At 42.6% G+C, this 18281-nt stretch overlaps 1 protein-coding gene across 2 annotated transcripts in view; it reads right to left on the reverse strand.

Annotated features, from left to right (window-relative positions):
* The window catches only part of MSRA (methionine sulfoxide reductase A), a 242530-nt gene that overhangs the window by 70885 nt on the left and 153364 nt on the right, over positions 1–18281 (reverse strand). For both annotated transcript variants that reach the window (XM_033056459.2, XM_033056460.2), the window contains one exon: positions 13243–13349. In XM_033056459.2, coding sequence (XP_032912350.1) covers positions 13243–13349 — 107 coding nt within the window. The remainder of the gene's footprint in view (positions 1–13242; positions 13350–18281) is intronic.

The raw sequence follows: 18281 nt of genomic DNA on the forward strand, positions 1-18281 counted from the left end.
TTTAAGGGTGGCAGTGATTTCCACAAAACACATGGGAACAGGAGCAAGACTGAGGGTAAAACAGGGGGACAAGCAGCACCTTAAATTTGGGAGACAACCATAAATACTAGGGATGGTGGTAAAGGCTCTCCTGCTGCTGTAGTCTTCCATAAAAAAATCCAGTTTGCCATAGTTTTTCCATCAAAAAGTCCAATCTGGGCTGGTTTAGAACCAGAGCACCAGACTCCAGCTGATTTTAGAGGATTTGTCATGTCACTGACCACTCCTCAGCTGAGGGGATCTGAGGTCTGGCTTGCTGATAAAGACTCCAGGAAAGATTATTTGGGATTAAATGGGAATAAGTGACAAAACAGAATGAAAAAAAGAGATGCAAGGTGCAAACACAGCTGGATAACAGAACCATACAAAGTACAGCAGGAATGCTGAAAATGTAAAATATTCTTTACATAAGACGAAACATTTGGCCTTAGCATCCTGAAATTCCAAGGATTACAGGAAATGGAATTTAAAAAAAACACTTTTCAATGAAAAGAAATAAAAGAAGCATGGACTTGAAAAAGACCTGCTCATCTGCCACAAAGAGAGCACTTCAGAGTTCTCTAAAGTACATCCAGCACTCAATTCCCATCACCCAGACAGGACCTGGAGATGTGCCAGAGCTCAGCATCACCCTGTGCCCACACAGCACACACGGGCACAGGAGGCACCACCTTCATCCCTGGCCTCTCCCAGGTGCTGGGACAATCTTTAGGCTCCCTTCCAACCCAAACCATTCCATGATTTCAGGATTTACCAAGTTCAGATTAATTTGTGGATCCCAGCTTGTGTCCCATAAAAAAACTGCTCTAAAATGGATTTATCCTTGCAGTGGTGTGGCTTTATGGAATCACAGAATGATTAATGCTGGAAAAGCTCTCAGAGATCACTGAGTCCAAGCATCCTCAGCACTGCCAAGGCCACCACTGACCCATGTCCCACTCCAGGGCTGGACAATACTTTCCATGAAGAAATTGTTGCTAAAATCCTTATTCTGATTCCATTCTGCACAGAATGTTTAAAAACGAAGAAGTGGGCTCTGCATTTTTCCCTTTTAGCTGCAGTTCAGAATCCTGGTGCTTGTATCTGAGGGGATGGAGGAGTGAAGGAGCCCCAGACAATGTGGCAGGATGCTAATTCAGGCTTCTTAATGAATTCAGAGCCAGAACAAATCAAAGAAGAGCTGTGTTTAAAATAATCTTTAAAAAAAATTAAGAACACAGCTACAGGTGTAGATTGTGAACTCGCATTATCCTCCCTTGTTTAAGAAATGACATGGTAATTCTAACGACAAACTCTGTTATAAATAGACACTTAATTACAATATCTGAGGTCTGCCATCTGCATTTTCCCCATCTTAAAGGCAGAAGCTGAGGAGAGTTCAGTGCAAACTGGAGACTTAAACAAGACAAAAGGAAACATGAAGTTCAACAAAACCAAAAATTTGCTGCTCTTCACACCCTCCACTTCACTGCCAGCCTGCAGGCACTTGTCCCAGGAGAAGGAAGGAAATGGAATGTCCTGCCTGCCCTCTCCCAAGGGAGAATGGACATCCTGCACCTGAATTCGGCCACTTGGAGCATTTTTTATCTCCTCTGCCTCCCAGTCCAGGGGTCCAGTGGCTACAGCAGCTACCATAGAAACCAAAGTGCTGCTCTGCAGCACACGGAGCAGATGTCACACCCAGAGCACAGGAATGGCACTGTGGGGAGGAGGAGGAAGAGGAGGAGGGAAAGCAGCATCACACATTCAGAATGAAATGTTCCCACCAGAGGGAGTGAGTCATTCCTGAAGTAAAGTGCAAAGCTGCAGGATTTTTTTTTTTTTTTTTTTTCCCTGCTGCTCTCAATGCACATCTGCAGACGTGGATGCACAAATCTCCATCCTGTGCAGGATGCAGGGGGAATGGAACAGCAAAGGATGAGGAGCAGCTGGGGGGTCCTTAACACCTTCTTTGCCTCAGTTTTTAACAGCCAGAGCAGCTGTTCTCCAGAGAGAAACAGGGAGCAGGATGAATCCCATAACCCAAGGCTGTCACCAACCTGTTACACCACCAAAATAAACCCATGGGGTGGGCTGGGATCCACCCAGAGGTGCTGAGGGAGCTGCCTGAAGCACTCCCTGATCCACACCCCATCATTTCCCAACATCCTGGCAAACCAGGGAGATCCCAGTCCGCTGGAGGGCAGCAAGTGTGACACCCATGGCATCAGTGGATACAGGGATGGTGAATCCATCACACAGGACAGCAGGGAACGGCCTCAGGCTGCACCAGCAGGGTTTGGATTGGATATTAGGAATAATTTATTTCCCAAAAAGGTTGTCCTGCCCAGGGTAGGTGGAATCCCCCTTTCTGGAGGGATTTCAAAGCCCTGTGGATGTGGCACTTGGGGACATGGGTCAGAGGTCTGGCAGTGCTGGGATGGTTGGGCTCAGTGATCTCTGAGGGCTTTTCCAACCTAAACCCATGAATCCATGATTCCAAACAACCCTGCTTTGGCCTCTTGCTCAGGTGCTTGAGTCCCTCGTGCTCTGCTCTCTAATGAGCACTGTGATTTTCTCAGGATGGAAATTAATGCCTGACCTAAGCCAAGTATCTGAGGCAGAACTGTGCTGCCATTTCCAAAATGCCTTTTAGAGAATTTTCCCTTCCTCTCTTTCCAGGACAGTGAAGAAATACAGCTTTGTATGAAGCCAACATGTATTAAACAGGGAATTTACATCCAAAAGTCACCCACTTTATAATCCATAATACTTCATGATATACTATATATTTGTGAATTGTTTGCTAATTCAAAATAAAAAATAAAAACAGCCAGTCTGGAGTTGTGTTTGATTTCCTTTAATCTTGCTGTTCAAAATTCATCTTTTTGCCTCAAGGGCAAAGGGACAGGACACAGGGAATGGCTTCCCACTGCCACAGGGCAGGGATGGATGGGATTTTGGGGAGGAATTGTTCCCTGGGAGGGTGAGGAGGGTCTGGAATAGAATTCCCAGAGAAGCTGTGGCTGCCCCTGGATCCCTGGAAGTGTCCAAGGCCAGGTTGGATGGGTTTGGAACAACCTGGGATGGTGGAAGTTGTCCCTGTTCATGATCCTTAAAATCCTTTTCAACCCAAACCATTCAAGGATTCTCTGACAAATCACAAATAAATGGGATGGAACATTTGCCAAGCCCTCCTTCAGCTGGGCCGTGGGATGAATTCACAATTCAACACAGCTACAACAGCAGAAAATGATAAAAAACCTGCTCTCTGCTTCTCCAGATTGTAAATATTTCAATGACAGCCCAACACCTACGAGTTCCTTTCCCAAATCTCACCTGGGGAACGCTCACTTGGGTCGTGCCCATCCCCTGCTCTCCACAGCAAAACACAGAAACCTCTTTTTGTCATCAATTATAAACCCCAGCAGGATAATTCTGCTGTATCTGATCCATGAAACCGTGCTCTGGGAATCACACAAACATGGACAAAATCACAGAAAATCTGATGGTTTGTGTGGCACTGAGAGAAGGGGAAATCTCCTCGTTCCCTGCCCTTGCAGAAGAGCTCGAGCCCACTAGAGGGCAATGAAAGAAATCAGGATTTCTCCAGCCCTGGAAAACCCCTAATTTCCCACTGAAGGTTTTCCCTGTGATAATATATCACAGGATAATGGGGAAATATATTTCCTAGGATTGCTGGCACATAAAATAGCAGCCACATACACATAAGGGCAAGGAGAGCTGCATGAAAAATCACCACCCGGGATATAATTAGCTGATTGAGATAAAAATAAAAAATATTACAGAAAATAAAATGATGATGATGTTAAAAGTGCACATTTGTGTGTGTGTGTGTGTGGAGAAAGAGGAGGGATGCTACAATTCCTCACTGCAAATTTTCAACTCTTAATTTTCCTTTGGGTGTTTTAATCTCCACAAAACCTCATGATTTGGACTGAAAGTTGTCAATGCTGAGGAAAACTGCTTTTTCTATATTTCTAAGATAGCCACGCAGCCATTTGTGATAAATACAATTTTATTTGTTAAATATTTAATAAATAAATAATTATATAATAATATAATAACAATTATATAATAATATAATAACAATTATAATATAATAACTATAATATAATATAATAAAGATGATAACAATTATAATATAATATAATATAATAACAATAATAACTAATATAATATAATATAATATAATCGTAAATAATATAATATAATCGTAAATAATATAATAAATATAAATAAATATAATAATTATATAATGATAATAATTGTGTTTTTTAAAAAATCTAGCTTATCAAGGAATATCTAGAAAATGTCTTTAAGAAGTGCAAATACCTTTAAGTCTGAGCGTCTTTCAACATGAAGCACTGGCAATAAAGGTAAATTTGTCTGATGTTTTGGCTTTTTAAGGAAAATTTGGGTTTCATCTAATCAGTAGATGATGAATATTGAAAATTTTAGAAGAGGGAATGAGCACCAGTTCCCTGAGCACTTCAAAAGGGAAAATAAGACAACACAAACAACACTGGGCCAGTGTGTATGGGGGTAAAAAACAAACAACCAAAATCAAAACAAACAAAAAAAACCCACAAAAAAAACCCCAACACCCCCCCAAGAAAAAAAAATGACATTCAAATGATAGGGAATATAATCAGTGCCAATCAATGTTTTTGTAGAAAACAGGTCAAATATAAACCCAACATCTGTCTTTGATGCTATTACAAGTTCAGCTGACACAGGAAAATTTGCAGATTCAATGCAGTGAACATTTTGTGTTTGATTAAGCACCATAAAATTGTTTTAATTAAAAAAAGGAATGCCAAAATGGGATTGATGGAGGGAATGATAACGGGATTTAGATGGACTTTCACCACGATTGTTGTGAATTGCAGTGATCAATTCACAGAAATAATTTTTAAATGAATGCTGGTACAGCTGGGAGATCAGCTGAAGGTCAGAGCCCTGCACCACTGACATCATTGGAATGGGGTTAAATCTCACATTGCCTCCAATTTTTTTCCCTAAAAAAATCCAAAATTCCACTTCACCCCTTGTGTGATACAGCCCCACCACCTCACAAAGGGTCTTGATGTATAAAAGAATTTTTTTTTCTTCTGTGGACACCTCAAATACAACTCCTTTAAAACTTGAAAAAATCCTGGTTTAAGGGAGCCAACTAAAAATAACCAAAGCACAGGAGAAAGCCACAATGGAAATGCATTAACCCCAAAAATCCATAGGAGGCTGCTTGCTCAGGGAAAGGTCAGGATTAAACACAGGATTTAATACTGGGGCTTGAAGCAGGGATTCATTGGAAGTGATTTCTCAGTCTTTGATGACTCTTCCTGCACAGAACTCAATGGCCCTGCCCTAGAAGGTGTCTCAGGATGCAGCAGGAACAGGGAATATATTTTGTTCACTTTATGTTGGGTAGTTGGATTCACTTTCAGACCCAGTGAGTAAATGACACCTAATAAATGACAGTTAGAAAAAATAAAAGATTGTTTTTTTCTGCAAGGATAAAAAAAAAAAAGAAGGTTTTTCAGCAACACAGGCCTGAGGGAAAAAGATGGAAAATCAGAGGACTGGGGAAAATGTGGAACTAGGAAGGAAAGGATGAGGGACATCATCAAATGACAGAAGATTGTTCCCTGGGAGGATGCTGAGACCCTGGAATAGAATTCCCAGAGAAGCTGTGGCTGCCCCTGGATCCCTGGAAGTGTCCAAGGCCAGGCTGGATGGGGCTTGGAACAACCTGGGATAGTGGAAGGTGTCCCTGCTATGGCAGGGGATGGAATGAAATGAGTTTTAAGGTCCCTTCCAGCTCAAACCATTCTGAGATTCTGTGATTCCACAATAAAACAAAAGGAAAGACCAGAAATCTGTGGAAGTCAATAAAGGAGAAAAAAAAGAAAAAAAACGTGATGAAAAAAGATGAAGAGATCAAACCAGACATGGCAAAGTTGCTGGCTAAAGCATCCTCTGATTTTTCCTTCCAGGAAGTTTTGACTTTGAGGAAGTTTTGACTTTGAGGAAGTTTTCCCCAAAGCTGAGAGCTCTCTGCTGTAGGGGCACACTTCATACAGAAAATAATACACACAATCCTGTGACAGCTCTTTGGGCAACAAAAATACTGAGTGGAACCAAACTCCTGGGCCTGATTTTTATCTCAATTGCATTGCTGAGAATCCAAAGCAATCCCATGAATTCAGAAGGTGTTGCTTTGGATTTGCAGCTTATGGATGATCTGCACTGGGTCCTGTGAGGGAATCTTGAGAGTTATTTAAGCAAATGGCAACATCAGCTGGAAAACAACTTCAGCAGGGATGAACTGCCAGCACAATTGGTTATCAGCCACCTGGTCATCAAATCAGGGGGGCCTGAGTGTTTAAGTGGACCCTCCTATGTCCATGTTTTATAAATGTTGAGTGTCTGTCATTTCCACATGAGAGCTCTGTGGAGCTCAGAACTTCCTGAAGTGCCATCATGCTCAGGTACATTTTTTTGCTTTGTATTTCAGAGCTGGATAAACAGTGGGGAAGTGTTCCATGAGTGTTATTTTAAATCCTGGCTCAGGCATGGTTCTGTGCCTGAGAAAAGGAGGTTTGAGGAGTGCTCTTGGATCCCACAGCTCAGCACTAGGGATAAACAAACTGTTTGGAGAGCAGGAGGAATGCTCCCATGCTCATAGGAAATGCACATGTCACTTTTAAAAAAGGCTTTCTTTTTAATTTTTAATTTTTTATGGAAACCTCCAACCAGGCCAGTCTCTCTCCCTCTCTCAGTCCATGCAGAGATTTCAACTTCAAATCTTGTCCTTCACCCGGACATGGATGGATCCAAAGGCCACAGCAGAATCAAGACACAACATTTTCACACTTGATAACACTGAACACATCTGGAGATGATTCCTCAGGTTTAGTTCCTGGAATTTTTTCCTTAGGTCAATTTTAAGGGCTCTGTTTAACCCAGAGAGAACAAGAACAGCACCAGCTAATAACCACCATGTTCATTTTACCTTGATCTTTTTCTATTTTATCCTGTCCTCCCCAGAACTAATCTCTCAGTTAAACTGAACTGCAGGAGCAGGAAGGAATTCCATCCTGTTCCCTGTAAATCTGGTGCTCACTTAAACCACCATCACAGGTAATTATCACATTTATGCACCTCCCATTTAAGGTGCTTGGACACTTTGAGAATGCTGCAACAGATGCATAATCAAGATCAGGAAATTGAAAAGCCTGGACTGGAAGCTCTCCAGAAGGATCCCAGATAGACTGAACCATGGGAGAGAACACTTCCAGCTGGTGGGAAGGGATTTAACCTCTGTGCTGGCACCAGGGCACATCCCTCCACTTTTCCTTGGCACATGTGCCAGGTCACACAGGGTAGGACCCCTCAAACAACAGCTTCAGCCCTTTAAATCTTCATTTTCTGAAGCAACATGGGGATCTGCCCTGGAGATTGAGAATTCATCTGCCTAAGAACATGAGAATGGATGTCGACACAAATCCAGCGTGTTTTTACATTAATGGCAGGCTGAACAGGGCAAGCCACACAAAGCAGGGAATGTTTTATTTACAACCCACTCTTGGAGTCAAATCCATTTGATATTTGCATTAGTTTATTACAGGGCAATTTCTAGCATTAGTTTAAATGTCCAATATAAACTTTGCATTCCCAGTGCAATAAAGCAAACGGTGACCCCCGCGACCTCCCAGATGAAAAAATGATTGCAAAACACAAATTCTGGTTTCATCCTGCTGCTCCTTGCTCTAAATCCAAATACAGGATCATCTCTATTTGCAACAGTCAAAGGGCCAAGTGAAATGCCTGGCCTTTATCAAGTGAAGACAATAAATGCAGAATTGAAAGCTATTAAAAAAAAAAAAAATCTTGCTTTTTCTCAGCATGAATAGAAATTAGCACCACGTGCTGCATTCCTGGGGAACAGGAATAGTAGCAGGATGCATTCAGCATGGGATGGTGGCACTTCTGTGTCTCAGGGAATGCCCATCCCCAAAAGGGTCCAAGGCCAGGTTGGATGGGGCTTGGAACAAATTGGGACAGTGGGAGGTGCCAGGAATGAATGAAATGGAATGAAGTGGGCTTTAAGGAATCCACCACCCCCTTGGGAAGCCACTTCCAACATCTAATCACCTTTGTCATGGAGAAATTCCTCCTGATGTCCAAACTAAACCTCCCCTGGCCCATCCTGAGGCTGTTCCCTCTCCTCCTGTCCCTGTTCCCAGATCCTGACCCCCCCGGCTGTCCCCTCCTGGCAGGGAGTTGTGCAGAGCCACAAGGTCCCCCCTGAGCCTCCTTTTCTCCAGCTGAGCCCCTTTCCCAGCTCCCCTCAGCCTCTCCTGGTGCTCCAGCCCCTTTCCCAGCTCTGTTCCCTTCCCTGGATGCTCCAGCTTCTCCAGTTCCTTCTTGTCCCAGAGCTGTCCCCAGCCCTGGAGGTGTCCCAGCAGAGCCAGCACAGGGGACAGGCCCTGCCCTGGTCCTGCTGGACACATTTCCTGGCACAGCCCAGCTGCCTCTGCCCACCTGGGCACATCTGGCTCGTGTCACCAACACCCCCAGAGCTTTTCCAGCCCCTCTGCCCCATCCTGGAGCTGCAGGAGTTGTTGTCACCAATGCAGCATCATCCCCCAGCACTGCCTGTGCCCAGCCATCACCAGTTAACTCAGCCCAGAAGGAACCTGCCCAGGCTGCTGGATTTTCCAGGAATAAACCCCATGGGAGATGCTGTCAAAGGTTTTCCTGACTCCAGGTAGACACATCCACAAGTTCATCCTAAGTTCATGCCATTAATGCTCTTATCTTGCTGCCACTGCCACCAAGAAATGGATTAGGATTAGTTTTGAGAGATGTTCCTGCTGTGAGGTGCCTGGGTTTTATCAGAGTGGCAAAGCCAAATTTTCTGCAGTTACAGTAACGTGAAAAGAGTTCACACAAAACCTCCTCATCCGTAGCCCCATGCAGCTTTCTCTGAGAGGGATGAACATACAAAGGGTCTCTCTGCAGCACAAAAAAGTGATTACCAACCAAAGAATGGCTCAGTTTATCAGATCAGCTTTGCTTGTCTCCACAAGAGCCACCACCATCAATCAGGAATCAAGTCATTGCCATTCACAGCAGAGTGAAGCAGAGATAATTTGACACATAAAGCCCTGAATTAGACATAATTTGAAGAGGAGTAAGCAGGTGTTATTTTTTTATTGACTATTGTATTGCTTTAATAAAAACAATCTAATTTTAAAAGAGCTATTTAACTTCTCCCAGCCAAAAAAATCACATGAAAAACCATCTTGCAGGCAAAGCCTGCTCTGAATTCACACAGCACGTCAGATAAAAACACAGATGAAGGTTTTGAATTCCTGCTGCCAGGCATTCCTTCATGGAATTAACCACTCAGAACTGCAGATGCCAGGGGTGTGTAAACAGCCCTTCCTCCAGCTTTGACAAATCCAACCCTGAACACTTCACCTCCTTACAGGTTGCTGCTCCAAAGCTCACTGCTTTTGGAAACTCCAGCTTTTCGATCTCTTTTCCCTCACACCAAATTTACAACTCTTATTTTTGCACCTGAGAGCTTTGCTGGTTTTTTCCCACATCACAGAAAGCCAATAAAGTGCTGTGCTCCAGAGATTGTTGCATCTTCTACTGCCCAGTGCTAATTCATTGCCTTACTTATTCTATGGAATGCATCCATCCAAAATTTCTGCTCTCCAGGCTGGGAGAGCTGGGGGTGCTCACCTGGAGAAGAGAAGGATCCAGGTAGAGCTCAGAGCCCCTTGCAGAGCCTAAAGGGGCTCCAGGAGAGCTGGAGAGGGACTGGGGACAAGGCATGGAGGGACAGGACACAGGGAATGGCTTCAACTTGGAAAAGGGAAGAATTGAGTGGGAGATTGGGAAGGAATTGTTCCTTGGGAGGGTGGGGAAATCCTGGAATAGAATTCCCAGAGAAGCTGTGGCTGCCTCTGGATCCCTGGAAGTGTCCCAGGCCAGGTTGGATGGGGCTTGGAGAAACCTGGGACAGTGGAAGATGTCCCTGCCATGGCAGGGGGTGGCACTGGATGAGCTTTAAGGTCCCTTCCAACCCAAACCATTCTGTGATCCATGAAAGGGAGGCACTCAGTGGATTCTTGGAGCCTTAAAACCCAGTGCAAGTGCTTAAGAAAACATCCAAATCTAAAAACAACAAAAAAAATTAATACAAACTTCTTCCCACCCAGATTTCACTCTCTGGATCACAATTGTTTTGATAATTCATTTGAAAACCAAACCCAGTCGAGCAACTGTCTTATAAATTGAGTAACCTCAGCTTCACCTGTATTAAAAAACCTCAGCTTCAGGCAAAACTGCTCATTCACAGTGATTTCACCAAGGCCTGGCCCTCATTTGATGTTTTTTTCTGATTACACTTCCATTGTGGCACCTTTAGCAGCAGCACTATTGTACCACAGTCTCTGGTGCTCCAGCCCCTTCCCCAGCTCTGTTCCCTTCCCTGGACACCAGGAGCAGTTGGGAAAAAAACCCAAACCTCATCTAGCAAACCCATCATTTTCTTTTTGAAGTCCATTTTCAGGGCTCTTTCAGGCTTTCAGCTCAACCCACATCTAAGAGCACATGCACAATTATTCAGTGAACAAAAAAATAAATGACATTTTGATTTCATTTCCCTTCCTTTGCAGTGCCAGCAAACTCTGGAGTCACCCATGCACACTGCAGTTATTGTAATATTTGTTAGTCCTTCCTCCCTTGCTGAGGGCACCACTGCTTATCACAGAAAAATTGTGCCATTCCCACATTTTTATCCATGATTATCCGGCGTGTGTCACTGCCAGGAAAGCTTGATATTTATTTTAAATTGCTGCAATAATAAGGAAAGTGGCTGTATTCCGTTTACATTAAAATAATGGAATGCACAGCATTTAATATGAAAAGGGATTCCTGAACAAATTGTTTGCTCAGTATGTTTCCCACACAACCATTCCACTGCTGCTGCAATACCCCAGTAGATAATATTGGAGATATTGTTGTTAATAATACATGGGAAACACACATCCCTAAGGAATTTCACTGCATATTTGCTGGGTTTCCTTAGCTGGCAACACCATCCCTTCCTTCCCCACTTCAGTGCAAAAACAAACTCTACATGTGCTCACTTACAGTTGTGCCTAATTATATAAATGTACTAATTACACACACTTTTCAAAGTAGGTAAATTTTAAATGGTGCCATTAAGGAAATCTATTTGATGATGGAAATTTCTGTAATATCATATTGCAATCTCACACATGGCAATTTTGCTCTCATGTCAGTATTTATTTAATGACAAATAACAGCAGAGGATAATAGAGTTGGGAAAGCAAATTAAAGCTGTAAGATTTGCAGGATGATGTTGGTCAGCAGATGCTAAAAGAAAGGAATAAAAATAATTTGGAAAAGCAGTGGATCTAAGGTAATGATGAGCAAAAAGAAGTTTTGAATGATAAATATCTTCCAAAACCACCAGATAAACACCTGCAAGATTGACTTATCCCCGTGAGAAAAAAAAAATGTCATTGAGCATTTCATTTACACACACAGTTATCAGATCTGAAAATCACTTACCTGCACTTCTGAGCACCTCTTTGCACTCAAAATAATTCCAATTGCAAGTAGGAACCAGCCCTAGGGGCTCACCCAGTCATACCCACACTGGCAAAAAAACCAAATTGCTGCTTTTTGGGACCTTCTGGCTGGTATAAAAAGTGTTTTTTACTTCTAACATCAAAAACACCAAAACTCCTGGTTCTTTAACATAACACCAGTGAGGTGATTGCATAATTAAATATAATGAACACTATTTTCTTTTAGTACTATTTAAGCTTACTGCCCTGATGTCCCAGGTGATTTTTCCATACAAATAATAATAATTTAATATTCTTCTGCTGCAGAATCTGGATTTTGCATTGACAAGAACAGTGGGGAGCACCACAGTACAACAACACTGCAGGATATTAATCCCTCTGTCTTTACTTAAATAATAACATGGCAGGGAGGAGACAGAATCCATCTATCCCAGAAAACAGGGAAAAATTCTGTGTAAGAAAGGGAATTGGTCGATGTTCTCTCACACAGATCTTTGTGTCACAACAAATACTCTCAGTAAGTCACAGGCTGTCACATCTCATCCGAGACATTTATGGAAAGGCTTCATAGAAGCGTCTCATAAGCACCAGGTGGGTGATCCTGAGTTACCCAGCTCAATCATCCATCAGCAATGTTCAGGAACCCTTGGAGCTGGGTTTTTGGGTGCACCCTTCAGGGTTTGGGGTCCAGAGAAGCTTGAATAGTTTTAAAATCAGATTTCTCTTTCTGGTGAACCCATATTAAATAAATCTGCAGAGGAGACTCAAAATATCTCTGCATAAGGAACGATTTTTCTTTCTGTGTGGTTATAAAATGATTCACACACACCAAAAAAAATTCCTAAAAGTTGGAATTTAAAGCAGCTATGATGCAAGTTGGGCATTGGACTGAGGAGCTGCAACAGCAGCATGGAGAGTTGTCCTAGATTACAGTGTAAAGATGTGCCTAAAAAGTCTGTATTCTATCACCATCTGTTAAACCAGGTGGGGCAGTGATCCTGATCTCTGTGGGAGATATTCTGCTAATGGGCCAGCTGTTACACCAGGTGGGGCAGTGTTCTTTATCTTTTCACAACCCATCCTTCCTCCAGGAGATCCCTTCTGTTCATGGCCACTGAGTCCCACTGCATGACTGATAAAATTCCATCATCCCATGGGGAGATGCTCCAGCAGGGGGAGGAGCCAAGCATTTCCTACCCAGATAAAAATCTGAGATTTGGAACACCAAAGCAGCCTTTTTCACTGGATTCCAGAGGACAAGAGCTACCAAACCTTTCTACAGGATCACTGCTGCAACAAGATCACTTCATCTGGACTGCTACCACCACCCTAACTAGTGGTTGTCAGGTTGTATTCTGAATCTGTCAGTGGTTTTTTTCTTTTGTACTATTGCATGTATTTTACTTTTTTCTCTTTTTTCCTATTAAGTTGCATTTCTGGCTTGGAGTCTCTCACTGGTTTTGCTTTCAAACCAGTACAAGAGTGCGCAGCACAAGGATTGATTTGATGTTGATTGCTGACATCTTTGTGCTCACAGTCCCACCCCCCTGCCCAGTGTTACCTTCTGATATTCCTCCTTGGATCTCAGGGCGGCTTCCATCTGCTCCTGGGAGAAGGTGTAGATGGCAGAGCGGTACTGAGTGCCCACGTCGTTCCCCTGGCGCATCCCTGGGGGCACAGAACACAGGGGATCAGCTTCCCTCCCTCCCTGCCTGCTGGGAGAATTCAGAACAACCCCCATGCCACACAATCCCAGGATAATGGTGGAGGTGTTAATTAATGGTGGTTTGTCTGGAGTTTCTTCTGTCTTCACTTGGAGCCAGGATTAAAAAACACACGAAGGAAATGGATTTTCTGATGTTTGGGCTTGGTTGTTTATTAAATCTTATCTAAAGTACAGAAAGTTCAGCAGCACTTCTAGTTACCAGTTAGAGGTAAAATGGAGCAAATCCTGCAAAATGGAGACAGATCCAGCTGCTACAAGGTCTCTTACAGCTAAACAGTCCAATAGAGAAATAACACCTCTATTATTTATAGTTTTAACCCAGTAACTAAATTCCTGTGACCCTCAGTGTGACACTGACTATCCAACCAGAAACTGCTGCCTGAAATCATGAAGAAGGAAGATGAGCACCAAAAGAGACACCACCCAAAATCCTCCATCTTGTCCCATACCTATCGCTATATTATAAAAACCTCAAATTTAAAACCCTTTACCATATGAAATCACACACTTCTATTTAACTACACACCTATGATTTTTAACTCCATCACTCAAATTTGGAAGCTTTCTCCAAAGCCTCAGGTCAAAAGCAGTATTCTCCAGGGGGTCAGTACCAGAAAGCACAGAAAACTCAAAAACCCAGGTTTGTGGGATCCAGCAGGGTTGGGAGAGACCTTAAAGCTCATCTCATCCCATGCCCCCACCTGGGACACCTCCCACTAAATTCAGGATATTACATACAGCTGGGTTAGCACAGTTCCTTCCATGCACACTTAGCAGGTAATTTTAGGAAGTCCAAGTCTTTGGTTAAAGAATCCTGAAAGGATTCAATGCTGATATCTCATTCTAAATGCCACAAAAATGAATTATGAGCATTTTACAGTTTTTTTGCCATCACATAATAGGCAAATACACATGTCAAACCATAAATAATTAATCTGCAGTCACTGTAATGAAGGAACTCTTAAAAAAAACCCTGATTTTGAACCATACAAATGGTTATCAAAAAATGTTGATTTTATCAACTGCTTTTAATTTTTCTTGTGCTGTGGGAATACAACTTCATGGGAGAAAGGTACAAAATACTTTTGGAGAAAAAGAATTATTTTTGGGACAGGCTGTCCAGAGAGCTTGTGGACTCCCCATCACTGGAGGTGTTCAAGGCCAGGCTGGATGGGCAATTTTGGCACCAGGATTTTGTGATATTTCTGCTGATATGTGTAACTTGATGTATGAAGTTGTTAGTGTACAAATTTGCAATGTATGGGATGGATTCTCTCTGAAAAGCTACAAAACACTGGGCCAAAGCAGAGAGGTGACAACTGTCCCCTCAGGTCACCAACTCAGATCTGGTTTGGCACGGCATTCCTGGGAAGCCACTGCTGCTTCCCATTCCCATCCCATCCCATTCCTACTCTCATTCCCATCTCATTCTCATTCTCATTCCATTCCTGTTCCCATTCCCCAAATCCCATTCCCATTCTCATTACCTAAATCCCATCCCATTCACTAAATCCCATCCCATCCCATCCCATTCCTATTCTCATTCTCATTCTCATTCCCATTCTCATTCCCATTCCCATTCTCATCCCATTCCCATCTCATTCTCATTCCATTCCTGTTCCCATTCCCATTCTCACTCCCATTCCCATTCTCATCCCATTCCCATCTCATTCTCATTCCATTCCTGTTCCCATTCCCTAAATCTCATTCCCATTCCTATTCCCATTCCCTAAATCCCATTCCCATTCCCATTCCCCTTCCCTAAATCCCATTCCCATTCCCTAAATCCCATTCCCCTTCCCTAAATCCCATTCTCATTCCCTAAATCCCATTCCCCTTCCCTAAATCCCATTCCCCTTCCCTAAATCCCATTCACTAAACCCCATTCCCATTCCCATCCCCATTCCCATTCCCTAAATCCCATTCCCATTCCCTAAATCCCAATCCCATTACCCTTCCCTAAATCCCAATCCCATTCCCCTTCCCTAAATCCCATTCCCATTCCCTAAATCCCAATCCCATTCTCATTCCCATTTCCTAAATCCCATTCTCATTCCCCTTCCATAAATGCCATTCCCATTCCCTAAATCCCATTCCCAGTCCCATTCCCATTCCCTAAATCCTATTCCTATTCCCATTCCCATTCCCATTCCCTAAATCCCATTCTCATTCCCTAAATCCCAATCCCATTCTCATTGCCATTCCCATTCCCTAAATCCCATTCCCATTCTCTCCAGCCAGCTTTGCTGTGGATCATTCCCCAAGGTCAAACACCAGCCTCAGAGCAGCTTCAGCATCAAGAATTTTCTGGACTTGCACTTTTCCAGCTGCATTGGCAGCTTTGTTATCACTGCCTTTCCCCCTTTGTTCCCCATTTTGAGCTCAACAACACAACTTTTCACTTTGCTGGAATAAAATGTGTTCATTTTGACTTTATCTGGTGGTGTGGATGAACTTGGGGGACTGAAAAAGTTGGAGTTTCTTAAGCAGAGTGCTCCCAAAAAGCTGCAATCCAAGACAAATTGGAAATGATCAGGATTGGTGTTGTGATTGCCACCTCCCTCTGAGGATTCCCATCAACTCTCAGGATTGTGGAGATGAAATGGAAAAGGAAAAGGATGTCCTGATAACCCCCTGGCAAAGGGCAGAGGGTGGAGGAAGAGATACTGGAGGGAAAAGATACCATCAACTCACTACTCCTCATTAAATCATGGATTTATCCCTCTTGGACTCCCCAAGGCAACAAAAAAATGATTTAAAGGGAAATACAATAAACAAACAAAAACTGCCTGAAATATTTATGAACAACAAGACACAAAAATATTTTTAAATATGCATTAGGACAACAACTCCATTCGATGACCAGCAGTTACATGAAACAATCTGATTCCAAAACATCTTACAGAGTTTTCTGATGATTTGGGTTATTTTTCAGCTGTTAAAATGTATTATTACAACTTAAAAAACAACAATGTTCTTCATCAATACTTAATAGTGCCAAGTGCCACCAGAGAATATTTTGCTGATTCCTTTGGAAGTTCTTCCAGGGTGGCAGGGAGCTCTGGTAAAGCCAGTTTGGAATAAAATGAGGACAGGCCAGGAAAGCTTTAGTTTTGCCAGGGTATGTTAATGCTGATTGATGTTTGAGCTTAAGCATTTAACATTCTACAAATCTATTTATTGCTTAACAAACTGTTTAACAACCAGCTAGGGAGGAGATTACAAAAATCTCTCTAAATGGAGGATCACTACAGAGGGTGCTGGTTTCCAGCATGAATTTAGGAGTGTGAATTTGGTATGTGCTCATGTGCACAGTGCTCTGAGTGAAAAAATCAGATTATTTAATATCTGCATGTGCCACCATGACATAGTATCAGGGAGCCAGTCAGCTTGATTAATTTATTGAAGATAAAGTTAAGAGGGGAACTGGCTCTAAATTAAAAATATATTTCTAGAGAAAAAAAAAAGAAAAAAAGAAAAAAAAAGAGAGAAAAAAACCAGATAAATGAGGCTCTTCAGTCTTGCCAATGTTGTTTAAATTGGGAAAGGCAATTTAAAATCAAAGTATCCAAAATCCAGGTGGGAAATAACATCCAAGCAACAAAGAGCATTTATCTCTTGGACAGTGCACCTAAAGCTACATTCCATTGCTGAGGGCTTCACTTTAAGGAAATACATTTTCATAAAATCACAAAATCACAAAATCATAGAATCATAGAATCATAAATCAGTTTGGGTTGGAAAAGACCCTACAGATCACCCAGTGCCACCCCTGCCATGGCAGGGACACCTTCCACTGTCCCTGGTTGATCCAAACCCATCCAACCTGGCCTTGGACACTTCCAGGGATCCAGGGGCAGCCACAGCTTCTCTGGGAATTCTATTCCAGGGTCTCCCCACCCTCACAGGGAATAATTACTTCCCAAAATCTTAATTTTCCCTCTGGCAATGGTCCTGTCCCTCCAACCCAAACATTGGCTTGGTCTGCTAAACCACACATGAGGAACAGATATTGCAAATATTTCCCCAAAGTGTAAACTTAATGTGACCAATTATCTAACCCAAATTTTGTTTTCTTTTCACTTGCTGTTTAAATTATTTTGTATCTAAAACCCCTACAATATGGGGCTAATACACACCTAAGCCCCTAAGACTATGAGATAACAATAAATTCCATGTGTGCAGACATGGCCCAGTGCCACCTCTGCTGTTGTTATTTTCAGTGAACCTCACATGGACAAATATCTCAGGGGTCCATCACTGATTTTTCAAACCCTCTGGCAAGTCTGACATGCTGAGATTCAGAACTCAACAAGCAGCAAACGGGAAAGAAATTTTATTTATTGAATTTGTGGGTGGATGATTGAGCTTAACGATTTTGTCTTTAAAAAAACATATTTACTGACAAAAAAACCATGGTTGGTTCTTTAAAAACTCCACAATGTATCTGTGATTAAACTCTTAACTGGGAGAAGGAACAATTCCTACAGAACATCAGCTGAACATCTTCAGAGCAACTGGATTTTCTTGGGAAATGCTGGTTGTGTCTACAGCTCTTCTGTGAGCTGTCTCAAAGCTATTTTCTGTGCAAAACCTGCCAGTTTAGGGATAGTTTTTAGGGTAGCTCCAGAAAAACAATGTTTTTTCCTCAAGGATAATAGGGAAATCTGTCAGTAGGACCTGAACCTCCCTTTCTTTCAGGACTGAGATGATAAACAGGTTCCTTCTTAAAGTTGGTGAGAAAAATTATTAACCCTGAGGAATCAGAGAATCACCAAGGGTGGAAAAGGCCTCTGAGATCATAAAATCAAATCATTCCTCAGCACTGCCAAGGCCACCACTGATCCATGTCCCCAAGTGCCACATCCATGTGG

The sequence above is a fragment of the Catharus ustulatus genome, chromosome 3 (assembly GCF_009819885.2).
Source record: "Catharus ustulatus isolate bCatUst1 chromosome 3, bCatUst1.pri.v2, whole genome shotgun sequence".
Taxonomy (NCBI): domain Eukaryota; kingdom Metazoa; phylum Chordata; class Aves; order Passeriformes; family Turdidae; genus Catharus; species Catharus ustulatus.